The following is a 26,595-nucleotide window of genomic DNA, read 5'->3' on the forward strand; positions in this document are numbered from 1 at the left end:
TATTTATAAAGATATTCGAAGTCGCACATACGCATGAACTTAGTGGTCATAGAGCAGAAAACACAACTTACAATAGAGTTAAGCGATATTTCTATTGGCCCGGTATGTTTAAATGGATTGAAATGTTAATGTTAGATTGCTTAAGTTGCCAAACTAATAAGTCAGCACGCAAAGACTTGAACGAAGCACCCTTAGAACCATGGGGACAATTAGAAGCTATACCCCTACATACACTTCATATTGATCATAAAGGTCCACTACGACCACTTAGCAAAGGAAATAGATTTTGTCTTGTAATAGTAGACGCTTTCTCTAGATTTATACAAGTATATCCTAGCAAGAATGCTGAAGCTCTTGAAACAGTAAATCAACTAGAGAAATTTATAACTACATTTGGTATACCGCAACAAATAGTACATGATAACGGCAATGCTTTTATTAGTAATGATTTCGTTCACTACACAAACGAAATGGGGAATTACACTATGCCCCCGAACTGCATATTCACCGTGGACTAACGGCAAAGTAGAAGTACAAAATAAACATTTGACTAATTACCTAAGACATTTTATTAGTAAAAGTGGATCTAATTGGTCCGAGTACACTAGTAAATTTGCATTTTCACACAATACTGCATTAAACTACAGTACGGGATATACCCCTTATGAAATACTATTCGGAACGAAACCGCAAATACCCTTATCACTAAAGTTAGGACTACTACGAGATAATCAAAAGAAATGCACATCAGAGTATTGTAGTAATCTACCACCACACTCACATAGTGAAGAAACATGTAATAACAAAAAGATAGAGAAATTGTTACAAAACAGATTATCTAACGAAATGTTAAAGCGAGAGAATACATTTAAAACAATATACTCGAATACCTACACTAAATGTAGACAAACTACGAATAAAGCGCACAAGTATAGAAATAGATTTAAACTCGGAAAGCCTATACCTGAAGGTAGAAAAGTACTACTAGAAAATCACTCTAAAGGACTACTAAAGTCTAAAAAGCTACAAGAGCTACGCTCAGGCCCTTACACTGTGCAACGAATGCTAACTAATACAACATATGAAATACAACATGATAAAACAAATGAGAAGAAAACCGTGCATAGAAATCATATAGTACCTTATTACCCGAAAGAAGAAAAAATACAAGAGTTAGTTGAGAACTATATAGTCCCAGACGATACGGATGATTATTATACTCAATATAATAAGCATAATATATCCAAATCAAATGCCTATAGAGGCGCACAACATATTGCTATTTCGCAGTGGCCCTTAGTAGAAACACAACCTACTATAAATCCTAATACTACACTACAGCCACCTTATAATGTTGCGGCTACCCCAACAAAGGACTCAGGCTTAGAATCGCTACAAACACGAGTAGATAACACTACACACATTCAAGGCACAAGCTCTTCTAATTTTCTACCCCCACGCATTTCAACCCCCTACCCTATGCAAAATATGTATTCACCTAATAGCCCACAGCAAGAAAATTTTTCTACACCACCTGATAATACTAGTAAATTTAAAGCTACACGCAAATTATTCCCCCAAGCAACGCATAATAGCCCCACATCATCACCTTATAATCCTACACCTACAGCATCACCTAATATATCTAATTTACCTGACGCAAATGAAGTATTAAGCAGACCTCAACGTAATAGAAAAGCACCTACATTCTTTGGTGAACCTATTCCTTCTGACTTGCTACAAAAACTCAAAAAGAAATAGAGACACAAAATCTCTTTTCAAATAATAACTTTTATATTAAAAGCGTTTTTACGCACAAAACCAAATAAAAAGTAGATAACAGCATAAATGCGAAAAAGAAAAGCTCTATATATAAAACACACAAGCAGTTAGTAGTTATTCGATTACCAGAAATTTTTGTACAAGGCCGTTCATTACTGAATGTTTTAGACCCCCAGGCTTGAAGAGAAGGAATTCTTGATAATTCCAGGCCTTTAACATCTTATATGCATCCTGCAATACTGGGCCTACTTCTGGATCCCACCACGCCTGTTGTAACGCCCATAAGTGGTTTTCTAACTTTTCGTGAGCCTCATATTCCCATTCTACCTTGTGGCCCACGTTAAACTCCTTGAAGAACTAAACACAAAACTTTACCCTATACCAAACTTTAGTTTAAAACTTTTTTACTCCTTCCCCTTTTCCTCATATGCAAGCTTCATATTCCAACATTTGGTCTCAATACACAATTTTTCTCCAACAGCCAGGCTGAAGGCCTCTAGATTACACAAATTTAAATCTAGAAGTACTCACATTCCTCCCCAAGAAGAACTCAATCACATCCACTGTCCTGCTAGAGACAGTGCGAGTTTCTCGCTTGTCCCACGGATTGAGCATGGTACTGGCCCGACAGATTCCCAATACTTCTTCATGCCCCAAAATGATGTTAAGGTGCTTGTATGAAGTTGATAAGTAAAACAGAAAATCAGAAGCTTCCAAACCCCCGATATTTTCATTAATATAGTTTTTATAAAGGTACTGACGCACCTTTAGCCTGAAATCAGAAACAGGAACTAGAACTATGCCCTGTTGTTCAAGAAGATATTCAGCCTCACATAACAAGTTTTGAAGCTCCTCACCCGGCTCCAAGAAATTCATATCCCAGAAAGACATAATGAAGATTTTAAAGTTTAAGATTAAATCGAGAACAGAAAGATTAAAATAATGAAAAGAAATAAGAAATGAACAGAAAAGGAAATAAAGAAGATACAAATTAAAGAAGAAACAAAAATTAAAAATAAACTAAAAGAAAGAAGAAAGTCTAAAAGAACTAAAATTGAAGTTAACAGGCGAAGAAAGAAATAAAGTTTTGGAAATTAATAGTCAAGAGAGATCAACTGTATAATAGAAACGTTTAAGGCAAAAAGCAAATAGCCCACTCAACACAAATCTTACATAAAGCAAGCAATTAATCACCGTTGCAAGCTGTTACACACATAAACTTCTATACATGTTCAAGACTCATACACTTTCACAATTTACGCATACCTCTTATTGCAAACTAACGCTGAAAACACATGTTGCCCAAAGCAAAACTATGTAAAATTCAGCCCCCATGAACAAATACCTTATCTAAGTTAAATACATTAAATACAAAAATTTGTCCCATGCAAACTATTCAGCCGCGTTACATCACATTTTAGTCAGGAGATGCATATTTAAGCAACCCACATAGTCAATAAATAGAGCTAACTTTACTAGCTTAAGGACCCAAGGAATGTTTAAAATAAACATTAGATCACTTAAGAACAAATAACTAACCGCAAATATAAATTCCGCACGTAAGAATTATGTCGCCTAAGCGCAAACTTTACACGTTTGTCAGGAAGAGCTATAACTTGATGAATTTATCCGCTCAACAACTCAGACCATATAGTTGCGCAAAAGCATGCTTGCTTTAATAGTTCACAAAAGTTTACAACACACAAATTAGAAATACCGTAGTATAAATCCCAAAAAAGTTTAAGTTATTGAATTTATTTCTGTTCGCTCTTTTTATTAGCAATTACGATTCTGTTCAAACTTTAACGTTTCGAAAGTAAAAATCTGTGATTAGTAGATTTACCCTGAAATACCAACTGACTTTTGAAAAGAAAGAGAGTTAGCAAAAGTTTTAAAGGAAAAATGAAACTTTTCTATATCGTTACCTTACAATCTTTAAAGTGTTCCCCTTTAGAGGCTTTACGCGATAGACAAGTGAAAGTTCGTTGTAGAACATACAAAGTATTAGTAGTTAATGTGTTCAGAGTAGAATTTTCATTTTCGTCCAAAAAGTTGTCACAATTTCATAACAAGCACATGAAATTGGTGAAATTATAATTTTTGTGTAGAAAAACCCAGATAAAATGAGTTAAACTGAAAACAAATTGTTTTCCGCTGTCTCATACACGTAATAGTTGCCCATACAATGATCAGTTAAGCGATTAGTAAATCTGAAGCTTTAGCTTTAGAACAACAACAATTTTTAATTTTTCCCCATGTATTAAGATTTGGTATAGAATAAAAAGGGTAGCCCTAGAAAGTCTCAATTGTTTTTGACGCCTATTTTTGGTTCAAATAACGTGTCTATACAACAGCTATTGCACTGCCAAGTTTGCTCAATTTTGAAAATCGTGTCAGAAAGTACTGACCAAATCGAATTTTCTCCCATGTATTAAGATTGGGTATAGAATAAAAAAGGTAGCCCTAGAAAGTCTCAATTGTTTTTCCCGCTTATTTTAGGTTCAAATAACGTGTCGGCACAGCAGCTATTGCACTGCCAAGTTTGCTCAAATTTGAAGCTTTTTTCATAAAGTAATGACCAAATCAAATTTTCCCCCATGTATTAAGATTGGCTATAGACAAAAAAAGGTAGCCCAAAGAAATTAGCAAACTTTTTGTTAATTATTTCTATATCACACGACGTTCTGATGCACAAACTACCTTCAGCCCAAAAATCATCAACCTTGCTATCTTAGTTATGCATAAATTCAACTTTCACGATTCGACCATGTATTAAGATTGGTTATAGACTAAATACCTAACTTCATGAAATAAAGGACAATATAAGATATATTCAAATTAATATTATGCCACCTTGTGACTTAGCTAATATTGACAGACAACACTTGATACACTGTTTGTTTTCATTTTACAGGAATGGTCAAAAACACACATAATTTGTACCCAAAAATCTGCTAATAAACGCAATTCTGTGCTAAAAATAGAGAACTTAGCGCAACATTTCAATCATATCACAGTTTAACACCATGCTATATGGTACTAGTCACGGCTAGTAATTGGCCAATCAGAAATGAGCACACATATTTTGGTAACTTAACCCTGAAAACCACTATTTAAGAGCCTTACCCAAATTCAAAATCACTTTTCTCAGTTACCTTCTGAAATCAATCACTTCTTTCTCTCACAATTCAGCTCTACCTTGAACATCTCTCTCTCTCTCTCTCTCTCTCTCTCTCTCTCTCTCTCTCCCCTTTCTTTCTCTCTGTCCCAAATTCTATCTTTCACATTTTGCCTCTTTCATCTAATAAACTTAGAAAACTTAGCAAAGTTTTCAAGCATTTCAATTTGTGAACACCAAATATTTGCAACAACTCATCTCCACAACACATATACCAGGTACCTCAGTTCAATATTGATTCTCAATTCAATTCTCAGTCACTAACTATAGCAGGAGTTCATAACTCTTTAGAGACTGACAATTCAGAAAGTTTCTAAATCCCGACAAACACTACCTACACTAAACACTTTCATCACCAGTTAAACACACCACAATACACCAACACCGTAAAAACAATCAATCCTAATATATGACCGAAGTCTCATTCGACCAAAACGATTTTCTTATTTCTCTTTCTATCAACCCTGATACACTTGTGAAAGTTTCCATTAAGGCAAATCAAAAGCTGAAATTTAATAGTGAATTTAACACCTTAACCAGTTGTCAAATTTCTAACGAAGTAAGAACTGTAGTATTCTTTGCTACTAACTCTAACGAAGACCCTATTACTGTCTTCTGGGGAAATTACAATCCTCAACAACTTAACAGTCTATTACTTCAAATTCATTCTTCAAGCCTAGTTGACTTAGACATTTTAAATGTCCCTTGTTTGGTTTTAGAACCACCAACTGATCAATGAATATTCCGCTAAACGATTATTGGGTTATAGCTTCAAGAACAACTTTCTCAACTTCCTACAGTCCTTATAACATCCCCCATAAAATTCTGAAATATAATAACAAGTCAGCAAAAATTGATCGATCATATATTTCATATAAAGAAAACATTGTTATTTTCTTCGTTAAAGACCAGTTTGTAAACTTAGAAATAATTGTTTGTTGGAACCCTAACAAACCAGAGCACATTGAACGCTTTCATTTCCTATTGAACAACAGAGACGAAATAGACCTTGATATCATCGAAGCTCCCTTTACTGTGGACCCTTAATCTATGTTACCACCTTCCCTTGAAACACAAGTTCTTACTGCCCTTGCATTCAACCCGCTATCATACATTAGAATATTCCTCTTACAGAAAATATTGAAATTCGGAAATAAAACTGTAACACTTGACAAGTGTTTTGTTTCTAATCAACAGAGAACAGTTGCATTCTTCGTAACATCAGAAAATAACGCAAAGTTTGTCATATTTTGGGTACCCTATAACCCCGCTCACGTTCACGAGCTAAAATATCAGATTGCTTTCACGGATAATATTAACTTGAATCTGTTAGACTCACCTTATACTGTCTTCGTTTATTAAATGGAAGACGGCGAAATCAAGAAATCACCAGCAATAGACGAAGTAATAAACGTAAGTTACAAAATGCTTATTTTTATATTACTTTGCTTAACTCTGTTCCTACCTGTAACAACTGATATTGAATCTGAAATTGCTCAGCATATTGCAGAATTAAAACTCCTAGTTGAATATAACGATTCTCATCCACACTTCATAGAATGTGTCGTAAGTAGAGATAATTGTCTACCTGAAGAAATTCCGTACCTTAGATTTCTAGACCCTCCTGAAAAGCTATTAATTTGGTCAAAACGTAACGTCCATATGCCACTATCACTGATTAAAGACCAGTTCTTTAAAGAAAAATTAACTGATAAGAAAGCGTTTCTTTCAAAAGTAGAATATTTTTTAACCTACATCGTAAACCAAATTCGTTCTGCTCAGTTTCTTAAGATTATTGCTATAATACCTCTCGCACTTCTCTGTGTTATAACTGCTTGCTCTGCAAAATATTTGATCTTTGTTATATTTCTTGCATTATTACTCTTAACGTCTTTCACTGACGCCAGAACAATTGAAAAGATGAGTATCTATGAAAACACAGCTCCTAACCTTCATGTTAACCACTTTGATTGCTCAAAAATGATCTCAAACCAGATGTATTCTCTCAACAAAGTAGCACCCTGCGAAATTCGCCCTGATAAAATTAGCACTAATCAAGCACGAGTCACTCTCTACCAAAGAAATTATAAAGTTTAACTAGAAGCAACTATGTGTAAAGCAACCCAACAGCAATTACGTTGGTTTTGCGATTCTTTTGACTCTAGCGGCTTAGATGCCAGACATAATACTATTGCTACTTCAGTTAAGCTTGATGCTCAGAAATGCAAACTTGCAAAGGAAAGAAAAAAGATAAAGCTTTCCCCTTCTTCTAATTCAGTAGAATTCGATTTTGACAAATCTTTATTCTCAAACTTTAACTCAGGCGATGTTGGAACTGGAAACAATGAATGTAACTCCCGAGGTTGGATTACACATTACACTTATGAAACATATATGCAAAATGTTAGCCTGAATGTAAACCTTAGAGATGGCACAGTTAATAACTGGCAAAATATACCTCTACCTTGTCCTTTATCAGCCGGAGGCTGCGATTCTACATCTACTGATCCATTTGCATACACTTGGGATGAACCCAATAATTGTCTTTTCACTATAATTCGTACTTTTGACGCTCAAATGATTAAAGCTAATGACAAATACTACATAGTAAAGGATCCTAAATTTACTTCAGCTCAGTCAGATTTCGACTTACAAAGCTTTATGTTGCAAGTTTATAATAAACCACAGTCTTTATGTAGTCATCCACGAATAGTATATCCTACACCATATGATTCTCTATACATTAGTCTTCGTGACGGATTTGATATGAACACTGGAGAACCCATTCACAAATTTAAACCCGATACTTGTGCTATAACTCTGAAAAAAAAATTCTATTCCAGTGACAATAAAACAGTTGATACAACATATTCTCAAGTTTATGAAAATATTGATTTCGAAGCACATCTTGGAACAAAAATTGACTATTTGCACTTTAATAATCTTCGGCAACTTCAAACTTCTACTCTAGAGCTATTAAGAAATGACTGTGAATTAGAGCGCTCAACTATTCTTAACACTTTAATGATTTCTCATGAAAATCCGCGTTTAGCTGGATATACCTTAACAAGAAACAGATCTATGTTTCTCAAAACAAATGGCAATGTTGCCTGGCTATATAATTGTCCTGAATTTCATTCACCCTTACAGATTCTTAATAAGTGCTATAATCGAATACCAATTCTTTATGAAGATGAAATTCATTTCGTTAATCCGATTTCTAGGCAAACTTTCACTGAAGCCGAAGAACAATTGTGCTCTGATAAACATTCCAACTTATTTCAACTAGATGTTGACGATGATAATTCATGGGTTGAACTAACCCCACAAATCACAAAAGTAAGAGGCCCTGCACTCTTCAAACCACATATAGTTATTCAACAAATTGCAAATGTTATTACTGCAAGTATTTATGCTTCTATCTACACATATAAAGAAATGATGTCATTCTGGAATTCAATAACTTTCAACTCCAATATGAAAGGAGTTCTCAAACACTTTACTAAGTCATTAATAGATAGCAGAGAATCATTTTCAAATATTTCAGGCACGAATTATTATAACTCTAGAACTATTTATCTAGATTCATTCATTTCACCGGACTTCTTTAATAATCAATTTGTTGAAACCTTTGGTAAAATACAATATATAATTGAGCGATGCGGAATATTCTTTGCCGCTTTCTTATTCATTAAGCTACTCATCGACATAGTCTTATGCTTAATTCGAGCAATGCAAATTAACAAAATTACAGATGCATCTATTCACTTTGGTAAGGCACTCTTTGCTGCCACATTTGACTTAATGTCAGTTCCAATTTTGACTTCGATCTATCAAGCAACTAATTCTGATAATAATAACACTGATGAAAATAGAGAACGGACAATGCAAGTTCCAAAAACCGAAAATATTAATATTAGAGAACGAGTTATTCAAACTCCACCTTATGCAGAGAATATAGGCTTACAAGCTTTAAGATTTGAGAATAAAAGTGGTTACCCAAACCTACATGATGAGAATAATAAAGACGAAAATAGAAACGATCACAACGTTCCTACGTCTCCAGTATAGGATTAATTCCTCTATTACTTTAATATCATCAAACTATATGATTATAATACAGACTGACTTCAAAATTACTACTGATTTACTTTGAAAGAGAATACAAAAAAATAAGAAAAAGAGAATACTTGCAAAATAATTTCAAAAAATATACTCTTAGAATAGAATAAGAGTAGAGAATACTTGATATTTCAGGAACTTTCTTCAATCCCTAACGAACTGATACCAGTCTTTCAGAAGGAACCTTCAAGTGGTTGGCCCGAATACAACACACAATCAACTTCTAAACCCCAATCTGGAGTTAAACAACTTGACAGACTAGTACAACCCACAACTCACGTTACCCCATCTACAACTTTTCTCTCAGCTATCAAGATTTCAGCAGTACAAACTCAAGCAACTAGTGCAAATTCATCAACAACAGTTACATCATCATCTACATCATCCAAAAAGAGAACTAAAACTGCAGATACAATTGCAAAGAAACAACCACGTAAACAATTCATTAGAGAGACATTCAACCCAGCGACACCGCTAGAAGTAAATATACCCAAGACAAACAGTACGGCGCCCAACGTCTTAGCAAACACTACAACTACTCAATTGTCACGACCAAACTTTCCTAATCTTCATCATTACACAACTACTCCCCTGCAAGACCGCCTACAAAAACAACATCAAGCTGAGATACAAGCTAAAACCCCCGGTTTTAATGGACACCCGAACTACGATACAAATTTAATCTACCAGTTGCAACCCAACATCAATAGATTCAATCTCATTGGTTATTTGTCAAACAAAAATTCTTATCTAGTAACTAATCACAACCTACAAGGACAAACAATACAAGTCCCGTTTGATAATATTACAGCAAACCTCACTCCTCAGCTTGATACCTTCACTTATCAGGTACAGCAAAACTTTCTAACAGAGAGACAACGCTCTCAACAGCTCGAACAACGGATTACTGAGCTCCAGCTGGAGATCGCAAATCTGAAACACCAACTCCACATCCTCCGCTCATCACGCTGAGCACTCACGGAATGGAATAGATAAATTTGGGGTTGTTGATGTTCAGTACTTCCTTCATTACTTCTCCCGCGGTGAGGAAAATTATTCGTTAGTTTAAACAAACGCCTAATTATTAGCCATTTTGATTACCTTACTCTCCTTTATTACATTACTTACATCAAGTAAAATAATCCGCATTTCTTCAATCTTCATTGATTACACTTAGCGCAATTTATGGTGAAAAATGAGTCCATTCCTATCTTCAGATTGCAGATTTGATTTGTTCTCGCTTCTCTAATAAAATCTATTCTTTATCTTTACGATTTATCTTGCTTACGACATCATTCGATTGTTCCTTTGAATTCCATAATTTAATTAATGTCTTACAACCTTTCAGTAGACGTTAAATATTTCAAAACATATTGTGATCTCGCTGAATTTATTCAATCGCAAGTTATTAAAACTTCGAAAACATTCTTAGTTGGAAATAAATTCTATACACCATTGTCAGTTCATTGGACATTTGAGTTACAAGAGATTATCTTATTCTTACAAGATAACAATTCTAATGAAATTGTAGTTTATTTTCATCAAGTTCCTGAGTACGATTTATTTGAAATTCTAAAACTTATTCATACAGAAGAAATTCTTAACATCAATAATCTAAACTTTCGACCTCTCACTTATTTCAATTAATATGTTAATCTTCAATATTTTGGTGATCACGGATATAGAAATGTTACAACCTTTCGTTAACAGGTCTGCATTCATCGCCATCCGCCATTTATAGTCTAAGTACTATTTGGATCTTCTTGTCAATTCCTTTCAAAGATTAATGGGTCTTCCATTCTCCCCATTGACATTAAAATTGAATTAATGCATTATTCAAAATGAACACATATTTTGAAGGAGGTGTTGATATCGAATGGTTTAAAGATTATTGTCAACTCTCTGATCATGTTGAATCCGCTTGGGTTAACTTTTCTAAACAGATTATTTTTAACGATAAAGTTTTCAGAATCTCCGAATTATATTATTCTGAATTTCAATGCGAAGTCATTTTATTTCTTGAAGACTTTGAACAAAAAGAAATTGTTATTTACTTTGAATCAATGACGAAAAGCAAGAATAATTATTTCATGAAGCTAATTCATAATGATCAACCAAGTCTAAATATTAATTCCTTAAACTATAGCTACAAGGCTTACTTCAATTGATTTATTCTTCAACAATACTCAAACAAAGATGAATTACGAAACGGAATTCTTTATTTGGGGAGTCATTGCGGCAACTCTAGCCTTTATGGTGTTGTGCGCAGTAATTTTAATTTCCCTATTCATTTACCTCGCTTGTCATTATAGACCATTAAGTTAACCAGTATATTCTTCAAATTATATTATTCTATTATTCAACGTCAGATGTACTAGCAGCACAATTTTATAGAAAAACTTCAAAAGGTCTATTATAACGACCAGCCAAAAAAATTGGATCTATTATTTTGTACAGCCCTGTATCTTAGGACATCGTCAACCCTTCTTCAAGAGAGAACTCAAAAACAAGAAGCTACGATGAACTTTAGAACTTTAACCAAGTAATCTACCTCACAAACTTTAAATGCTTAATTATTATAAAATTAAGCTAAATAATTTATTCGATTATGTAAAATTTGATGTTTTGATTTAATACCTATGGACCGGGATGGGATGTACTGAAGTGTGCTACACTCAGTAACACTATTTGATAATCTTAGTGCTATTTTGAGAATTTACGTTATAGTGCGTGAAGCACAAACTTGATTTGGACAAAGTCCATTTTGTCGTGTGAACAAAATACTAAGTAGTTTTGAATAAGCTACTATTTTAAGATCACTAACTAAAACTGAGAATACTATGACGTGATATTATCACGCCACACAGATAACACCAAGTTAACCTTGGTAACACTGTCGACACTCGTTATCTCTATCCAATAGGATACTAGATAACCACGTGTCCGCAAGTATAAAAGGAGCTTGCACGCTCAACTACCAACACTTTTTGGTCCCTGATAACTTCTGATTTAAAATCATACTCCCGTATTGCTCCCTTGCTCAATCTCAGCTTACTTGAGATATTTTTCTAACTTAGAATATTTTGTGACTTGTTCTTAACTAAGAACTCTCTAAGTCATAAAATATTAACTTAGCACAAATTTGGAAATCAGGTAAGTTCAGCTTAACTTCTCTAAGTTATAATTTAACATCTCTCAAACTCTATCTAAGTTACAAGTTAACTTAGAATAGTTCAATCTGTGCTATTTCAATCTTATAACTTTAATTATTCTATCCCTTAATGCTCGGTTCATATTTGATGCTGTTTAACATAACTTATTAATTCATATTTGCATTTAACTTTATTTAATATTTAACTATATACCAAGAGTAGAACTAGGGGTTGAACTCTCAAGTTATACATGTGGTCCCGCGATTAACCCCGTCGTTTAAGTATCTAATGTACGGACCAGCAGTATAACATGAGCAACTTTTAACTCCGTGGAAAAAAAAAACGAAATTCAAAATTGACTGAACAAAAAACCCAGTTGAGTGGATTGGAACAATTTAGTCGGGTGAGCAACAAACATGAAACTTTTTTGCTTCTCCGCGTTCTAAGAGGCTTTTAAATACGCGACAATTAACTGTTTTTGTTTTAGAAATCCAATAAATAGTTTCGGAAGTTTGCGATGAAAAGTCGCATTTTGTTTGTTCTGCTTGCAAAAATATCCCCAAATTTTACCCTCTGTCCTGTAGTTGACCAAAAGTTGATCGGAGGTTGGGAATTAGAGAGGTCGGACTAGCGGTTTGGCCGGATTGGGCATGGCTGTAGTCAAGGTTGTTGATTTGTTTGTATACTTCAGGAGGGTGTTGTTACTTCCAAATGAACATGTTTCAAACAGAGGGCATTGAGAAGGGCATTTCTCCTCCTGAGTATTATGGAAAAATACACAACTTCACTTCAGCTGGAAAACACCTCAACTACATCAGTGTAAGTCATATTTATCCCTTTATAAAAGACCTCAATTGACGTCCATAAAAGAAACTTACCGATCATAAAACGTCAGTAAGATTGGGATTTTATGGAAACTTACTAACCATAAAATGAACCATGTTAGTAACTAAATAGATTTAAAGCGAGAGATTATTAGCCAATCAGAATCCAGTATTTAAATAAGCAATCGAATTGAATAAAATACGTTCCAATTTACGTACAAAGCTCGGAAAAAGTGCAATTAACATAATTTCAAGTAAATCTAATCATAAGACCTATCAAATAAGACGTGATTCGGCTCAATAATTTTCGGGTTTTTGGATTCATTGGCACAAAATGGTGACTGGCATTGAACTAATGCGTTATTAGACAAAATACCGGCCAAATGAGCATCAAAAATTGCCGTCTAAAAAACCACTTGTTGCTATGATCGTCGTAATCTTAATACGTTAATGATGCTTATACGTTGTTGGATTACTATACGTTTGAATAAATTGAAACTTCGAAAGTCTGATTTTGTTAGCTTTATTTTGGTGCCGCTCCCGGTTTATTAAATAGACGAGTAATGGCCCTATTATGAACATCAGAAAGTTTACTACCAAAAGTACAGGTCACACTAATGGCAATTAATTCAATGCGAGCATACAGCTGATTATGTACAAAATCTTATTAAGTGGTCTCTACTTGTTTAAATGACGAAACAATTTTCATTGTTTAATTGTAACTTCTGTCCCTCTTCGACAGTTTGCCCTCAAAATGCCTGGTCAATTATTAATTAATGCATCAGTTGGGAGTTGGGACAAAGCCCGGCACATCAGAATACATACCCTTGTTATTCATATACTTAAAATCACGCGGATCCGGGTTCCAGAATTATGGAAGAGATGCCAAAACGCTGAATGGGGAGATGTACGAAGCGAGGAACAACGCAAGATCGGGGCATTTGAACAAGAAGACCACCAATATGTTTTTGGAGAACAAATATGTTTTTGGTAATGTTACTCAACAACAGCAAAACTGCCAACAACATCAAAGGAAACACCAATGTGAACTGTAAGACAAATTTTTCGAAAAACCTATTAGCTGCAATAAATTTATAGTTTTAGACGGCAAGAAACCCAACCCCTAACGGAAATTGTGATAAATCTTTAGAGATATAGTGCGTTAACAAGATCTCTTACGGTACTGGCTTAATTTATGGATAATCGGTCACCATTTACCACCACACAAACCTAATTTTGAGACGAAAAAACATCGATTTTGAAAATTTTTGGTCAAATTGCCAAAAATTCGAAAAAATTGATACAGTCGGTTCGTTTATCAACAATAACTTCTGATATAGAGAAATTTGATAGAAAATAATGCTAAATTGTTCAATTCGGAAAATTTTTGGTCAATTTTGAGGCAATTCTAAAATTTTTAAAAAATCAATACCGAATATTGATAAACCGTATATTCAAGCTTAAAACCGTCCAGTTTACTGGATTACCGTTCCGTAATCAAGAATTTGCAAAAACTTGACCAAAATTTGAAAAAAAAATGGACAAATGCATCAAATTTTGACAAATTTGTCAAAAAAAAAAATATTCCAGCAAGAAGTTTCGTTAATTGAGTGAAACTCATAACACAAAAAGTTGTGAAAATTTTCACAACCTCCGGCCTACAAAAAATTATCGAATTCCCATAATTCTTTTTCGTCGCTCGTTTATATACCGTTTTTCGTCCGCGTTCTTTTCGTTCTTCAACTTTACAATTCTCCGTTTTCCGTTTTTTTTCAATAACGTCGCTCTCCCAAAACTTCGCTTTTCGTTTTCTTCACTACTTTTCCGATTTTCGATGTAGTATGTCATATGTGATGAAGTATGTTATTGTTTTTGCTGTAGTATGTTGATTAGGCTAGTATGGTGGTTTGTTGTTTAGGTCTTATAGCTTTCTAGGGTGTGACTTAAGTTTATTCTCGAGTTACGGCTGGATTGTCCTTTGACTTTTCGACTTTACTAATTTACTAGCCTTCCTGTTGTAGTACATTAATTTTTGCTGCTGTATGTTTGCGTGTAACTGTATGCTTGTTAGTTGGTTTGGTCTTTTGACTTCTAGGGTGTGACTTAAGTTTATTCTCGAGTTACGGCTAGATTGTTTCTTCACTTTTCCAGCTCTCATAGACTACAAAAGCGCTGCATATTAATTAATATTTGCTGTAGTTTGTTTAATATTGTTGGTATGCTGATCGGTTGTTTAGGTTTGATTTTTGCTAGGGTGTGACTTAAGTTTGTTCTGGAGTTACGGCTAGTAATTTTCTTGCTCTTTTCATCCATTTAGTATACTACAGCTTTGCCGTAAATTAGTTCGTTATTTGTATATATTAAGCCCCATAATGACTTGTGCTAGTTTGCCTCTTACAGTAGCATCTCTCCTCCTTCCTAGGTTGTGACTTAAGTTTGTTCTGGAGTTACGGCTAGTTTGTTTGGTTGAGTTTGTTGCTGCGGTCTGCTAGCATAGTGGTTCCCGACCTCCCCGCTCGCTGCGTAATCGTCTCCCGCCCGTTCCGACCCGCCTTTCCGTTTCGTTGCGTGCTACTCGCTCAACGCCCCGTTCTGTCCGTCTCGTTTCCCGTTTCTTCGTGCGTCGCTCGTTCAGCGGTTCCGTCCCGTCCGTCGCGTCGCCCATTTACTACACGCGTTTTCGCCAGTTCCGTTCCGTTCCCTGTTGCGTTGCGCGCCGTTCGTCCGTCCTTCCCGCCCCGTCCGCTTCGTTTCCCGTTTCGTCGTGCTTCGTCCACCCAGTCCTCTTTCCCCGGTTGCCTGTGTTCCTGTTTAGTCTGACGTTGCTTTCAAGCACGTTAGACGCACCCTATAATTTCTTACTCATTTTCGCCGAGTAATTCATTACTCGGTAACTTCTTTTCTGCTCTTCGACGTCTTGATTATCATATCGTCGTCATTTGGGTTCGGTATAACCCGCATTCCACGTGGTTGGTTGAAGGTTACTCTACCTTGATAAACTAGCCATTTCAATATCATGGCCGAACAACAGGATAAATTGAAAAAGCTCTTTAATGCAAGATCTAATTTAGAATCTGAGTTATATAACATCCACAAGGACATCACAGATGCCATAGATCGTCAAGACAGGAGGGTTAAAGTTGAACGCTTGGTTTCTAAGTTGAAGGATGTCTTCAGTAAACTGGTGGAGAAAAATGAAGAACTATTTGACTTGGCCAGTAAAGCCGAGAACCCAGAATCAATTTACCTTGTCCTTGAGCAATGGTTGGATGATGTAACTAAGAACAATGATAATTTCTTGCTTGCGGCTAGAAGCTATATTGACTCAGCTACTCACCGAGACACCGTATATGAGGGCGTTAACCCTCAAGGGCAGTCGAAGAGAAGTTCACGTCAAACAGCATCGTCAATGTCTAGCCAGCGCAAGCATGACTTTCTAATGGCAAAACTAAAACGCGAAGAGGCCGAGAAACAAGAACAAGCTGCCATGCGCCTCGCTAAACAAAAACACGAAATTGCAATGAGAAAAAAGGAGCTTGAGATACAAATGGAGCATATGGCACTTCAAGAATTGGAGGAAGATCACCGCCAGCGTGTTGCTGCAGCTAAATTAGATGAGGCTGAATTAATGGATAACCAATCATTGTTTAGTCACCACTCAAGTGAACTGAATTTGCTTAAAGATAGGGGATCAGATAGAAGTCAGAGACTTGTTCAGGATTGGGTAAATTCTGTTCCAGCAGGTAATTCATTGACTGCTACAAGTGAGTTAAATTTTTCTCGTCCTGGTTCAGCAACCGCTGACCCCCCTGTTCAAGATACTGCCCATAGTAATCCTCCAGAAAACACAAATAATGTTGCCGGTAACTTGAATCACCTTGAAATACTTTCACAGTACACACGGCCAGGAGTTGCAATTTCTGTTGCTCAGCAAGAAGCGTTGTATCGGGAATACCTCCAGGCTCAACTGCAGCAACCACCCAGTGATCAAAGGGCACATAGTCCCTCAAGCAGTGATAAGGTGAACCAAGCGAACCAAGTACCAGTCGACGTACAAAATGTCGCACTCCCACCACCCAAACCACCTATGCAACCTCCCCGGCCACCAACACCCGTTATGGAACCAAAGAACTCCATCTTTGTACCTGATTTTTCAACAAACCCACAGGTAAATCAATTCTTGGGTCCGAAAAGCTCCAGTGTGCCTTGTCAATTACATATGTCGATGCCTGTTGTTCAGCAACAACAGAATCCAACTCAAAGTAACATTCCACACCAAACACAAGTCCCTATTGCCCATTCCCCGCATATGGTCCCTCCACCTGTAAACCCACTCGCGAACCCGCCTCCCGTATTCCCGCCTCAACAATTATTTATTCCTCAGCCTCCCGTGATTCCGTCGCCCCCTCCAGCAAGCACAGCAACATACTTACCCGTCCCCAACATTCCACAACAAAACATTGTCCATTCACCTCAAGCCCGCCTGTTACCATGCCCAACCGCACCCAAACTTCCCCTTAATTGTAACCCCGATTTAAACTTGTGGAGATTTCCTCAGAATAACCCCACAAACGTAAATCAGGCGACAAATAATGCAACCGTCTTCAAAAACATTCAACCAAACCTACCCCCAACCACAGCTGACCCCACCATCATCCATCCCATCTTGCAAATGAATGCACAACAAAATCCTAATAGCAACCACGCAGCTAATTGTAGCATCCCTGTTAACCCCTTTAGTACAACTACTAACATCGGGCCACCTTTCGTCACGCCGATTATACATCCAACATACGGGCATACTGCTCCAATACCATTGTGCTGGGGTGGCCCACCGCATCCCACGCCTCCAACGTCAGTATCTGAAAATGCAAGCTTGATTAAGGCATTCACTGACGCCTTAACTAGCAAGAGGAATGACCCGCTACCCGAATGGAAGTTGTCCCAATACAATGGGGATCCCCTACAGTGGCACGAATGGTATGGTCAATTTAAAAGCGCAATTGACTCTCAGTCCTTAACTGATGATGTAAAACTGACATACCTTAAGACCCTCGTAACAGGTAAAGCTAAAACAGCTATAGCTGAGTTCGCCTACTGCGGCGCAATGTACAAAGACGCACTGAGGACCTTAGAACGTAAATTTGGCCAACCACAGGCGGTCGTAAGTGCACATTTGGACAAACTCAACAGCTTTCCACCATTGAAGATGCACAATAGCGATAACATCATTAACTACTCGGGGTGCATTTCAAGTCTTGTCGGGGTATTTAAATCACTGTCATATGATTCGGATTTAAAGAGTGCTGCGCTTCTCAACACTGCCGTACAGAAGCTACCACCCAATATGAAGGAGTCATGGTCCCTCTTCACGGTCAAAAAGCATTGGGTGAAACCTACTCTTCTTGATTTCAACGATTGGTTAAAAGAGAAGGCCGAAGCGCACGATTTAATGAAGAATACCGCACTTAAAGCAAGGACTGAGGATACCAACAACTCAGTAATCAGATCAAAAGTTGCTTCAAAGGCATTTGCTGCAAATACGCAACAGAAGAGTAACCTTAAGCCGCAACAGAGATCTCCGTCAACATCATTCTCTAGTTGCATTGTATGCAAAGGCAGCCACCGGTTGTGGGAATGCCGTGTCTTTAAGGAAAAGACCCCCACGCAGAGAGCCAAGGTCGTGGCTGAGGCAAAGCTCTGTTTCTCTTGTTTGCGTGATAAACACATGTTTAGGCAATGCCCAAGTCCCCGTAAGTGTAGGAAAGATGGTTGCAACAGCTCCCATAACACCTTACTTCATGGAGCTGAAAGGGTTTTTCCAGCTAAACCCTCAACAAACAACAACATCGATACTTCGAAGTCGAACGCAGGTACAAGTAGGCCATCCTATGGTCAACAACAACCAAGCAAAACAACCACTTTGTCTTCCGTGACGGATGTCAAAGGCCTCCTTCAGGTCACGGAGCTGAAACTTACTAATTCTTCTGGCACTAGTACTACGGCGTTGGTTTTATGCGATACCGCTTGCAGTAACTCTTGGGTGTCCGATAGTCTCGCAGCTAGACTCGGTTTACAGGGTACCGCATTAAAACTGACCGTCAAGGGTATAAACACGGAAGAACTCATAGACACAAAGGTGGTTCAATTGACCGTGACGCCTCATAAAGATCAAGACTTTGAAGCATTCACAGTGCGTCCCTACGTGAGGGAAACATTAAATGTAGGTTCCGACATCATTGACGTCAAGTCCATGCAAGAAATTTACCCACATTTGGCAGTTCTGGATCCAGTAAGATATAGCTATGGAGAAATTGAGATGATACTTGGACAGGATGTCTACCATGCCATCCGCCCGTTGGAGTATTTTTCAGCCGACGAAAAGTGCTCACCGTTCGCTGTCCGCTTGCCCATAGGTTGGGTTTTAAGTGGCCCACTCCCGTCAAGTTCAAGTTTAGTCTCGGTGTGTTTCAATGCCAATATTGAACAGGATTTTGAATTAGCTTGTAAGGTTAAATCTTGGTACGATATGGAATCGTACGGCGCGTTGAAGCAAGTTGACCCACGATCCGCAGCGGATGCTCGCGCGCAGGAAATACTTGAAGCAACAACTTTCCATAACGGCCAAAGATACGATGTCGGTATGTTATGGGCTGATGACAACATCCAGCTCCCGAATAACTACTTTTCGTCACTAGTACAGCTCAAGTCTCTCGAAAAGCGGCTATCGAGAGATACATCATTGAAAGAAACTTATACTAATACCATCCGTGAAGACTTGGAAAAAGGTTACTTGATCACAGTCCCTGATGCTCACAAAGTAGAGCAGCGGTCGGATAGAGAGTGGTACCTACCACATCATCCCGTAATCAATCCGAACAAACCGGGGAAAGTGCGTAGGGTATTAAATGGTGCAGCAAAGTTCCACGGTACTTCTTTGAATAAATCTTTGCTCACTGGGCCCGACCTCCTCCAAAACCTAATCCACGTACTACTTAGATTCCGTCAGCACCAGTTTGCCGTGTCCGCAGATATCGAGGGTATGTTCCTTCAAGTGGGTGTCCCTGATTGGGACCAGCCATCACTGCGTTTTTTGTGGCGGGAGGACCCCACAACAAATGTTGTAGTGTATCAATACACGCGCCATATATTCGGGGCTAAAGACTCGCCCACATGCGCTAACTATGCACTGCAACGCACGGCCCGAGACAATGCCAGTCAGTACCCGGAAGCAACCAAAGCCGTCCTAGAAAACTTCTACATGGACGATTACTTGGATTCGGTGGAGTCACCTGAGAGGGCTCTCAAAAGATCGAAGGAGTTGGTGCATCTTCTCCATCTCGGTGGGTTCAAGCTTACTAAGTTTGTAAGCAATGTACCAGATCTGGCTGATCGAATTGATGGGTCACCTCAGTCCACCGAACCAAAAGTAATTGCCTCATCTAAGGAGGAATCTTCGCACGTGCTTGGGTTGAAATGGGATCACAACAATGATACTCTAGTTGTCAGTCGGGGTACCTCCAGTACAGTAACTAAGTCTTTAACACAACGCTTGGTATTGAGCCTAGTGTCTAAGGTGTTTGATCCCATCGGCCTAGTAGCACCATTTACTGTTGGTGCCCGATTGTTACTAAAGGACATCTGGCGTGTCAGCGGGCAGCACTGGGATGAAGAATTACCAAAAGACACTGTTGAAAGGTTCCTCGAATGGAGTGTAGAACTACCCAAGCTTGCCGCAATCACTATACCAAGGAGCTACTTTTCCGGAAACTTTGAACACCTGGAACTACACATGTTTGGCGATAGTTCACAAGAAGTTTTCAGTGCCGTTGCATTTCTCCGAGCTCAAGTAACTACTTCGAGTGGGCCCCAAACGGAGCTTGCGTTTGTCCTGGGTAAAGCTCGCGTAGCACCTATGAAGTTCATGGCTGTTCCAAAGCTGGAATTACAGGCAGCGCTTCTGGCAGCTCGATTGAAACAAGATATCTGTCGAGCTCTCACAGTAAACGTCAACAGGGTTTTCATGTGGACCGACAGCACTACTGTCTTGCAATGGCTTAACTCTGCAACCAAGCACCCAATATTTATTGCAAACCGTGTTTGCGAAATCTTAGAACACACTAGCGTTGACGAATGGAACCACGTTGCCTCAAGCGATAATCCGGCAGATGCTGGCACTCGTGGTATGTCCGCTGAGGTTTTGCAATCAAGTAGTTGGGTGAGAGGTCCAGATTTCTTAAGAACCAAGCAATTCCCGTTCGAACCAAGCACTGAAGTAGTTAATAACATCAAACTCGGTATAGTAACAAAGGAAACTGATGAAACAAATACATCATTGGCCGCATCCGTAACCAAGTCAACTAAGGAACCGCCCCCGCAACTAATTCCCTTCGATAAGTACAGTTCTTATCAGAAGTTGTTACGGATAACAGCGTACGTACTCCGCTTGTTACCTTCTCACGAATGTTACCGTAATGTCGATGGTAGCATCATAGACCCCACGGAGCTTGACGAAGCCGAGCGTCATCTCCACTATCTTGTGCAAGGGGAGTCATTCAATGCAGAGAGAAAAGATCTTCTCGAAAACAAACCCGTTAAACGGAGTAGCCGTATTGCCCCGTTTTCTCCCTTTATTGGGCCAAATCGTCTAATCCGATCGGCAGGCCGCATCAAGCGGTTGGTCGAAGTTGACTTTGATGTAAAACATCCTATCGTTCTGGACGCACGCCATGCATTTGTAAAATTGTTTCTCAGGCACACGCACGTTAAACATCATCATCAGGGTATTGATTACCTGCGGGCAAAAGTACAAGAACGTTATACCATCCTTAAATTGCGTTCCTCACTACGTTCCATTAAATCAAACTGCCTTACGTGCAGGATGTTCCGCGCTGCCACTATTCAACCCATCATGGCTGACCTCCCAGTAGAAAGACTCGCATACCAGTCTCCTCCCTTCACGAACACCGGGGTCGACTACTTCGGCCCGTTTTACGTTACTGTACGTAGGACTACCGAGAAGAGGTGGGGTTTCCTCTTCACATGCTTAACTACTCGTGCCGTTCATGTTGAAATCGTTCCGTCCATGGACGCCAGTTCGTGTGTAATGGGAGTGGAGCGGTTCGTCTCCCGTCGGGGTACACCAGCCATTATTTGGTCAGACAATGGCACTAACTTTGTTGGCGCGGAAAAAGAACTACGCGAGAACATCGAAAAGTGGAACACCATCAACATCGCTGTAGAACTTGCCCACAAAGGCATCAAGTGGAGGTTCAACCCGCCCAGTGCGCCACACCAAGGTGGCATCTGGGAGAGGCTAGTACGTAGTTTCAAGCGCGTACTTTACATAATCCTTGGAACACGTCGCCTCACGGATGAGGTTTTAAGTACCACTTTTTGTCTGGTCGAACATGCACTTAATTCACGTCCGCTAACGCCCGTAAGCGCCGACCCGTCCGACCTAGGAGCATTAACACCTAATCACTTTCTCCTCGGTAACCAAGCACGTAGTCTCCCGTCCATCATTGGCGTAGATGAGTTCGATCACCGTAAACGTTACGCCCGCGCGCAGTCTTACGCTAACGCTATTTGGTCTCGTTGGATCAAAGAATACGTACCGGCGCTGAACCGACGTTCCAAGTGGCAGACGCCTGCCGAGCATCACCTTAAGACCGGTGATTTGGTTTGGGTAGTTGAAGAGACCAACCCAAGGGGTTACTACCCCACTGCTCGGATCACTGAACTTCGTTACGGTTCCGACAGCGTCGCACGCTCCGCCGTATTGCGCACGTCCTCCGGATCGCTCGTTCGCCCGCTTGTGAAATTAGTACCCATTCTCCCAGCATCTTCTTCTGGGCCGGAGGATGTTAGTAACTAAATAGATTTAAAGCGAGAGATTATTAGCCAATCAGAATCCAGTATTTAAATAAGCAATCGAATTGAATAAAATACGTTCCAATTTACGTACAAAGCTCGGAAAAAGTGCAATTAACATAATTTCAAGTAAATCTAATCATAAGACCTATCAAATAAGACGTGATTCGGCTCAATAATTTTCGGGTTTTTGGATTCATTGGCACAAAATGGTGACTGGCATTGAACTAATGCGTTATTAGACAAAATACCGGCCAAATGAGCATCAAAAATTGCCGTCTAAAAAACCACTTGTTGCTATGATCGTCGTAATCTTAATACGTTAATGATGCTTATACGTTGTTGGATTACTATACGTTTGAATAAATTGAAACTTCGAAAGTCTGATTTTGTTAGCTTTAAACCATCATTGAAACTTTACGAATCATAAGAATTTCATGGTATTGAATGTGATTTGGACTTTTAGGATCCATTATGGTCCGTTTTACGGTTGGTAAATGTGGTCATCAAGGGTCTGTTTTTTATTGGCCTTGAGCGACCACAAAATAACCTGTGGGGTTATAGTAAGTCCACAATGACGTCACAGGCGGGCAAATAAGATTTTACTCGTCGACTAATTTTGTCCATGAATGAATTTAGCTGGACTATGTATTAAATTTTGGATTTGTTCCGTTTGTGCCCCCCACCTAGCTTAGTGGGTGCATATTCTTTTCACCCCCACAGACGTGCGTGTCAAATGTTTAGATAATTATTTACTATGTAATGGCACGTGCTCTGTAACGGGGGGATGCATAACGTACTGGGGGCGGGCATAAACGGAGAAGATTCTAAATTTTTCATAAAATTTTCCTCGAGGCTAGGAGGAAGATAAATAAAAACTGTTCCAATAAAATTCTTCTACTTAAAATCTGCCAAATGTGGGAAAAACTTTTGTCATGCAAGGTATGATAACAAAAGACATGATTCCTCAATCCCTTCAAAAGTATTAATCTTGCTTTTAACTCAAGATTAATATGGTAAGGACCAAAACAACAACAATAATAATATGATGCCAGAAGAGCCGCTCTGTCAAGTTGATTCCATCAGCAGTAGAATCAACTGGAATCCAGGGTGAATATTGTCGAAACAGTTAGAAAAAATAGCAGAATCGGCTAAAAGAGTTGTGTTTAAAGCCAAAAGATTTTCTGTACTTAATTTATTCCAACAAGACAGACGATATGAGTGGCGTGGACAGAAAAGAGACGGGAATAGCGTGAATAACTGAGCCAAATGGATTGAATGGCTATCATAAATGTGCTGCTGGTAAATTTGATTCATGACAATTTTTTGAGCCAACAATGAAGTCCTCTATTTTTTTAATTTATATTTCTCAGAATAAAACCCTAAGGTTAGATATCTACATGCTTTAAAATGTAGAGCTCTGCATTCCAACAATGAAATCGAGGGGCAATTTTAATGTCACATATTTTTTTAATGAAATTTCCATGGTGATCTATCAAGCCACAAAGCACTTTTTTCACTAATTTAGGCGAACTTTTAGCTAATACTTGTGCATTTCGTCCTATGTAATTGATCTCGAACTAAGTTGGAATGAATTATTGTACTCGTGTGTGTATTTTTGTTTTTAAGCAAAAATTTTGCGCGACAGTTTTCGTTCTAGAATGTTCTTTTGCTCCCCTGAAAAGTTTCACTTTCGTTACAATTATCAACTAAAGTTGTAACAACCGAGAACATTAATTACTTTTTATAATAATATTAGACTTTGTTTCTGCGTAATCGCACCGGAGCAACGATTTTAGCATATGATTTTAGTCTGCACTGCATTAATGGGAACTTTTTTTCAGCTGTCCTTTTCAGCCATTCCCTACATTTCAGACTGCTCATTTTGTGAGCATAAATGGTCTTTTTTGGTGAATACAGCCAGATTTTTGCGTCTGAAACTATCACGTGGTGCCTTCTGTTCAGCCAAGGGTTGTCAGATTATAGTCAACGTGAAGCAATGATTAAATGAGAGCTCATCCTTACACAGAAATCTTCACGGATTCTTGTAGCATTCTTAGGGCCTTATTTACCAGCTTCTAAGTGTCTGTTCGCCGAAGCTGGGAAAGCAAAACTTCATATGATGTGAAAGGCAATTGTGATTTGCTACCTCACTTTTTAAACCCCCCTTCAGATTTAGCTGGCTGCGACCAAAACCAACCCCTCAACAGTCGTTCGAGAGCAATTCATCAATGCAGTCGGTTTTGCTTTTATGATCATATCAAAGTAACTGTACCTATTTTTAAACTGAAAGCTTAGTAAACAACAGCGTTTTGAAAAATACTATTATGCTGCTGGGCTCTAGAGTTGTTGAGGCAACAAATTTTGATTTTGAAAAAAAAATTTTACTGAACTTGAAATATTTGCTCATACGTCATTCTAGTTCTTTCTCAGTTTTTCAGAGCATTTTTGGAATCGCAAGTTCAAGAAATATATTTTAGTTGTTTTGGCAGTCTTTCAGCTGTTTGATGAACGAATCAGACGGATTGTTCTAATTTTTGTGTTTTGACTGGTTAATCTTTCAAGAAGTTTTTCTTTGGTAGAATCAAGAGTTTTAAAATAGCAATATTTGTATGCGCGCCAACATTACAAAAATTTTCAAGATGTATAATTTTTTGTTGACATTTTTTCGTTGAATAGAGGTATATCATAAGTTTACATAGGCAAATTCAATTACTTTTTAGAAGGAATTCATACATTTTAAGTCATACTTGTAAAATGATCAAGTTTTGTGTGCTTCACAATCAAATTTTGCAATTTTTGTTTTTTTTAAAGCAATCCGAAGTGTTGTCACCAAAATTGATTAAAATCAAAACACTTGGGGACATAAAAGATAGAAAGCTTTTTTAAAGCAAATTGAAATTCTCAATGAACGACTCTGTAAAATTAGGTCAAAAAAGATTTTAAAAAATTAATAACCTCAGTGTTCAAACTAAATATCTGCTTGCGCTTTATTTGCTCAATTCAATAGTATGCATCCTATTCGGTTACTCCATGAAATGTTGCCATCATTCCACTTTTTTTCCTTGAAGACACTAACTTACTTTGTTTAACCGTTATCATTTATGGTCTTCATTTCACTCAAAATTTTCAATTTCAGTCTTTTTTGAAAATGATACAAACACTTGACTTTCAGGAATAAAAAATAGATGCGTTAAATTGAGCTTTTAGTTCTTCAAATTTTAATTTGATTAAAAAATCATTTTTACAACATAAACCACACAAGTGATAAATACAAAAGTTGAATTATGTGTTTTTTAGACTGGCTTTAATTTATCTAAAGGTTTTTTTTTTACAAAAATCATGTTTTCTGAGAGCTTTAATGAGTTTTGAAGGTTTACTATCACTGTTTGACGTCATTTTTTATTTCTTTTTGACCGGTATCCTTAAATAATCGGAAATTGCCCATTTTATTACAAGGGTCATATGTTTAATATTATTGATGAGTTTTTTTGAAACTGTCAATTCCGTTTTCGTAAAAATCATTAAAAAGTATTTGCGTAAAAAATGTTTGCTGTTTTTTATGTACGGAAAATATCTGTCCATAAATTTTTTCAAATTGCATCGCTCAATCTCTATTTATTTTTTTATGATTCAGTTCATTCATGACTGATCATGTCCTCTG

The 26,595-nt window shown here is 37.8% G+C and overlaps 1 protein-coding gene across 1 annotated transcript in view; it reads left to right on the top strand.

Moving 5' to 3' along the window:
• Positions 1 to 26,595, top strand: part of LOC142338677 (uncharacterized) — a 74,339-nt gene that overhangs the window by 39,806 nt on the left and 7,938 nt on the right. The window contains exon 4 of the mRNA XM_075388543.1: positions 12,926 to 13,053. Coding sequence (XP_075244658.1) covers positions 12,926 to 13,053 — 128 coding nt within the window. The remainder of the gene's footprint in view (positions 1 to 12,925; positions 13,054 to 26,595) is intronic.

Source organism: Convolutriloba macropyga, chromosome 4, assembly GCF_964194025.1.
Source record: "Convolutriloba macropyga chromosome 4, txConMacr16.3, whole genome shotgun sequence".
In the NCBI taxonomy this organism is placed as follows: Eukaryota; Metazoa; Xenacoelomorpha; order Acoela; family Convolutidae; genus Convolutriloba; species Convolutriloba macropyga.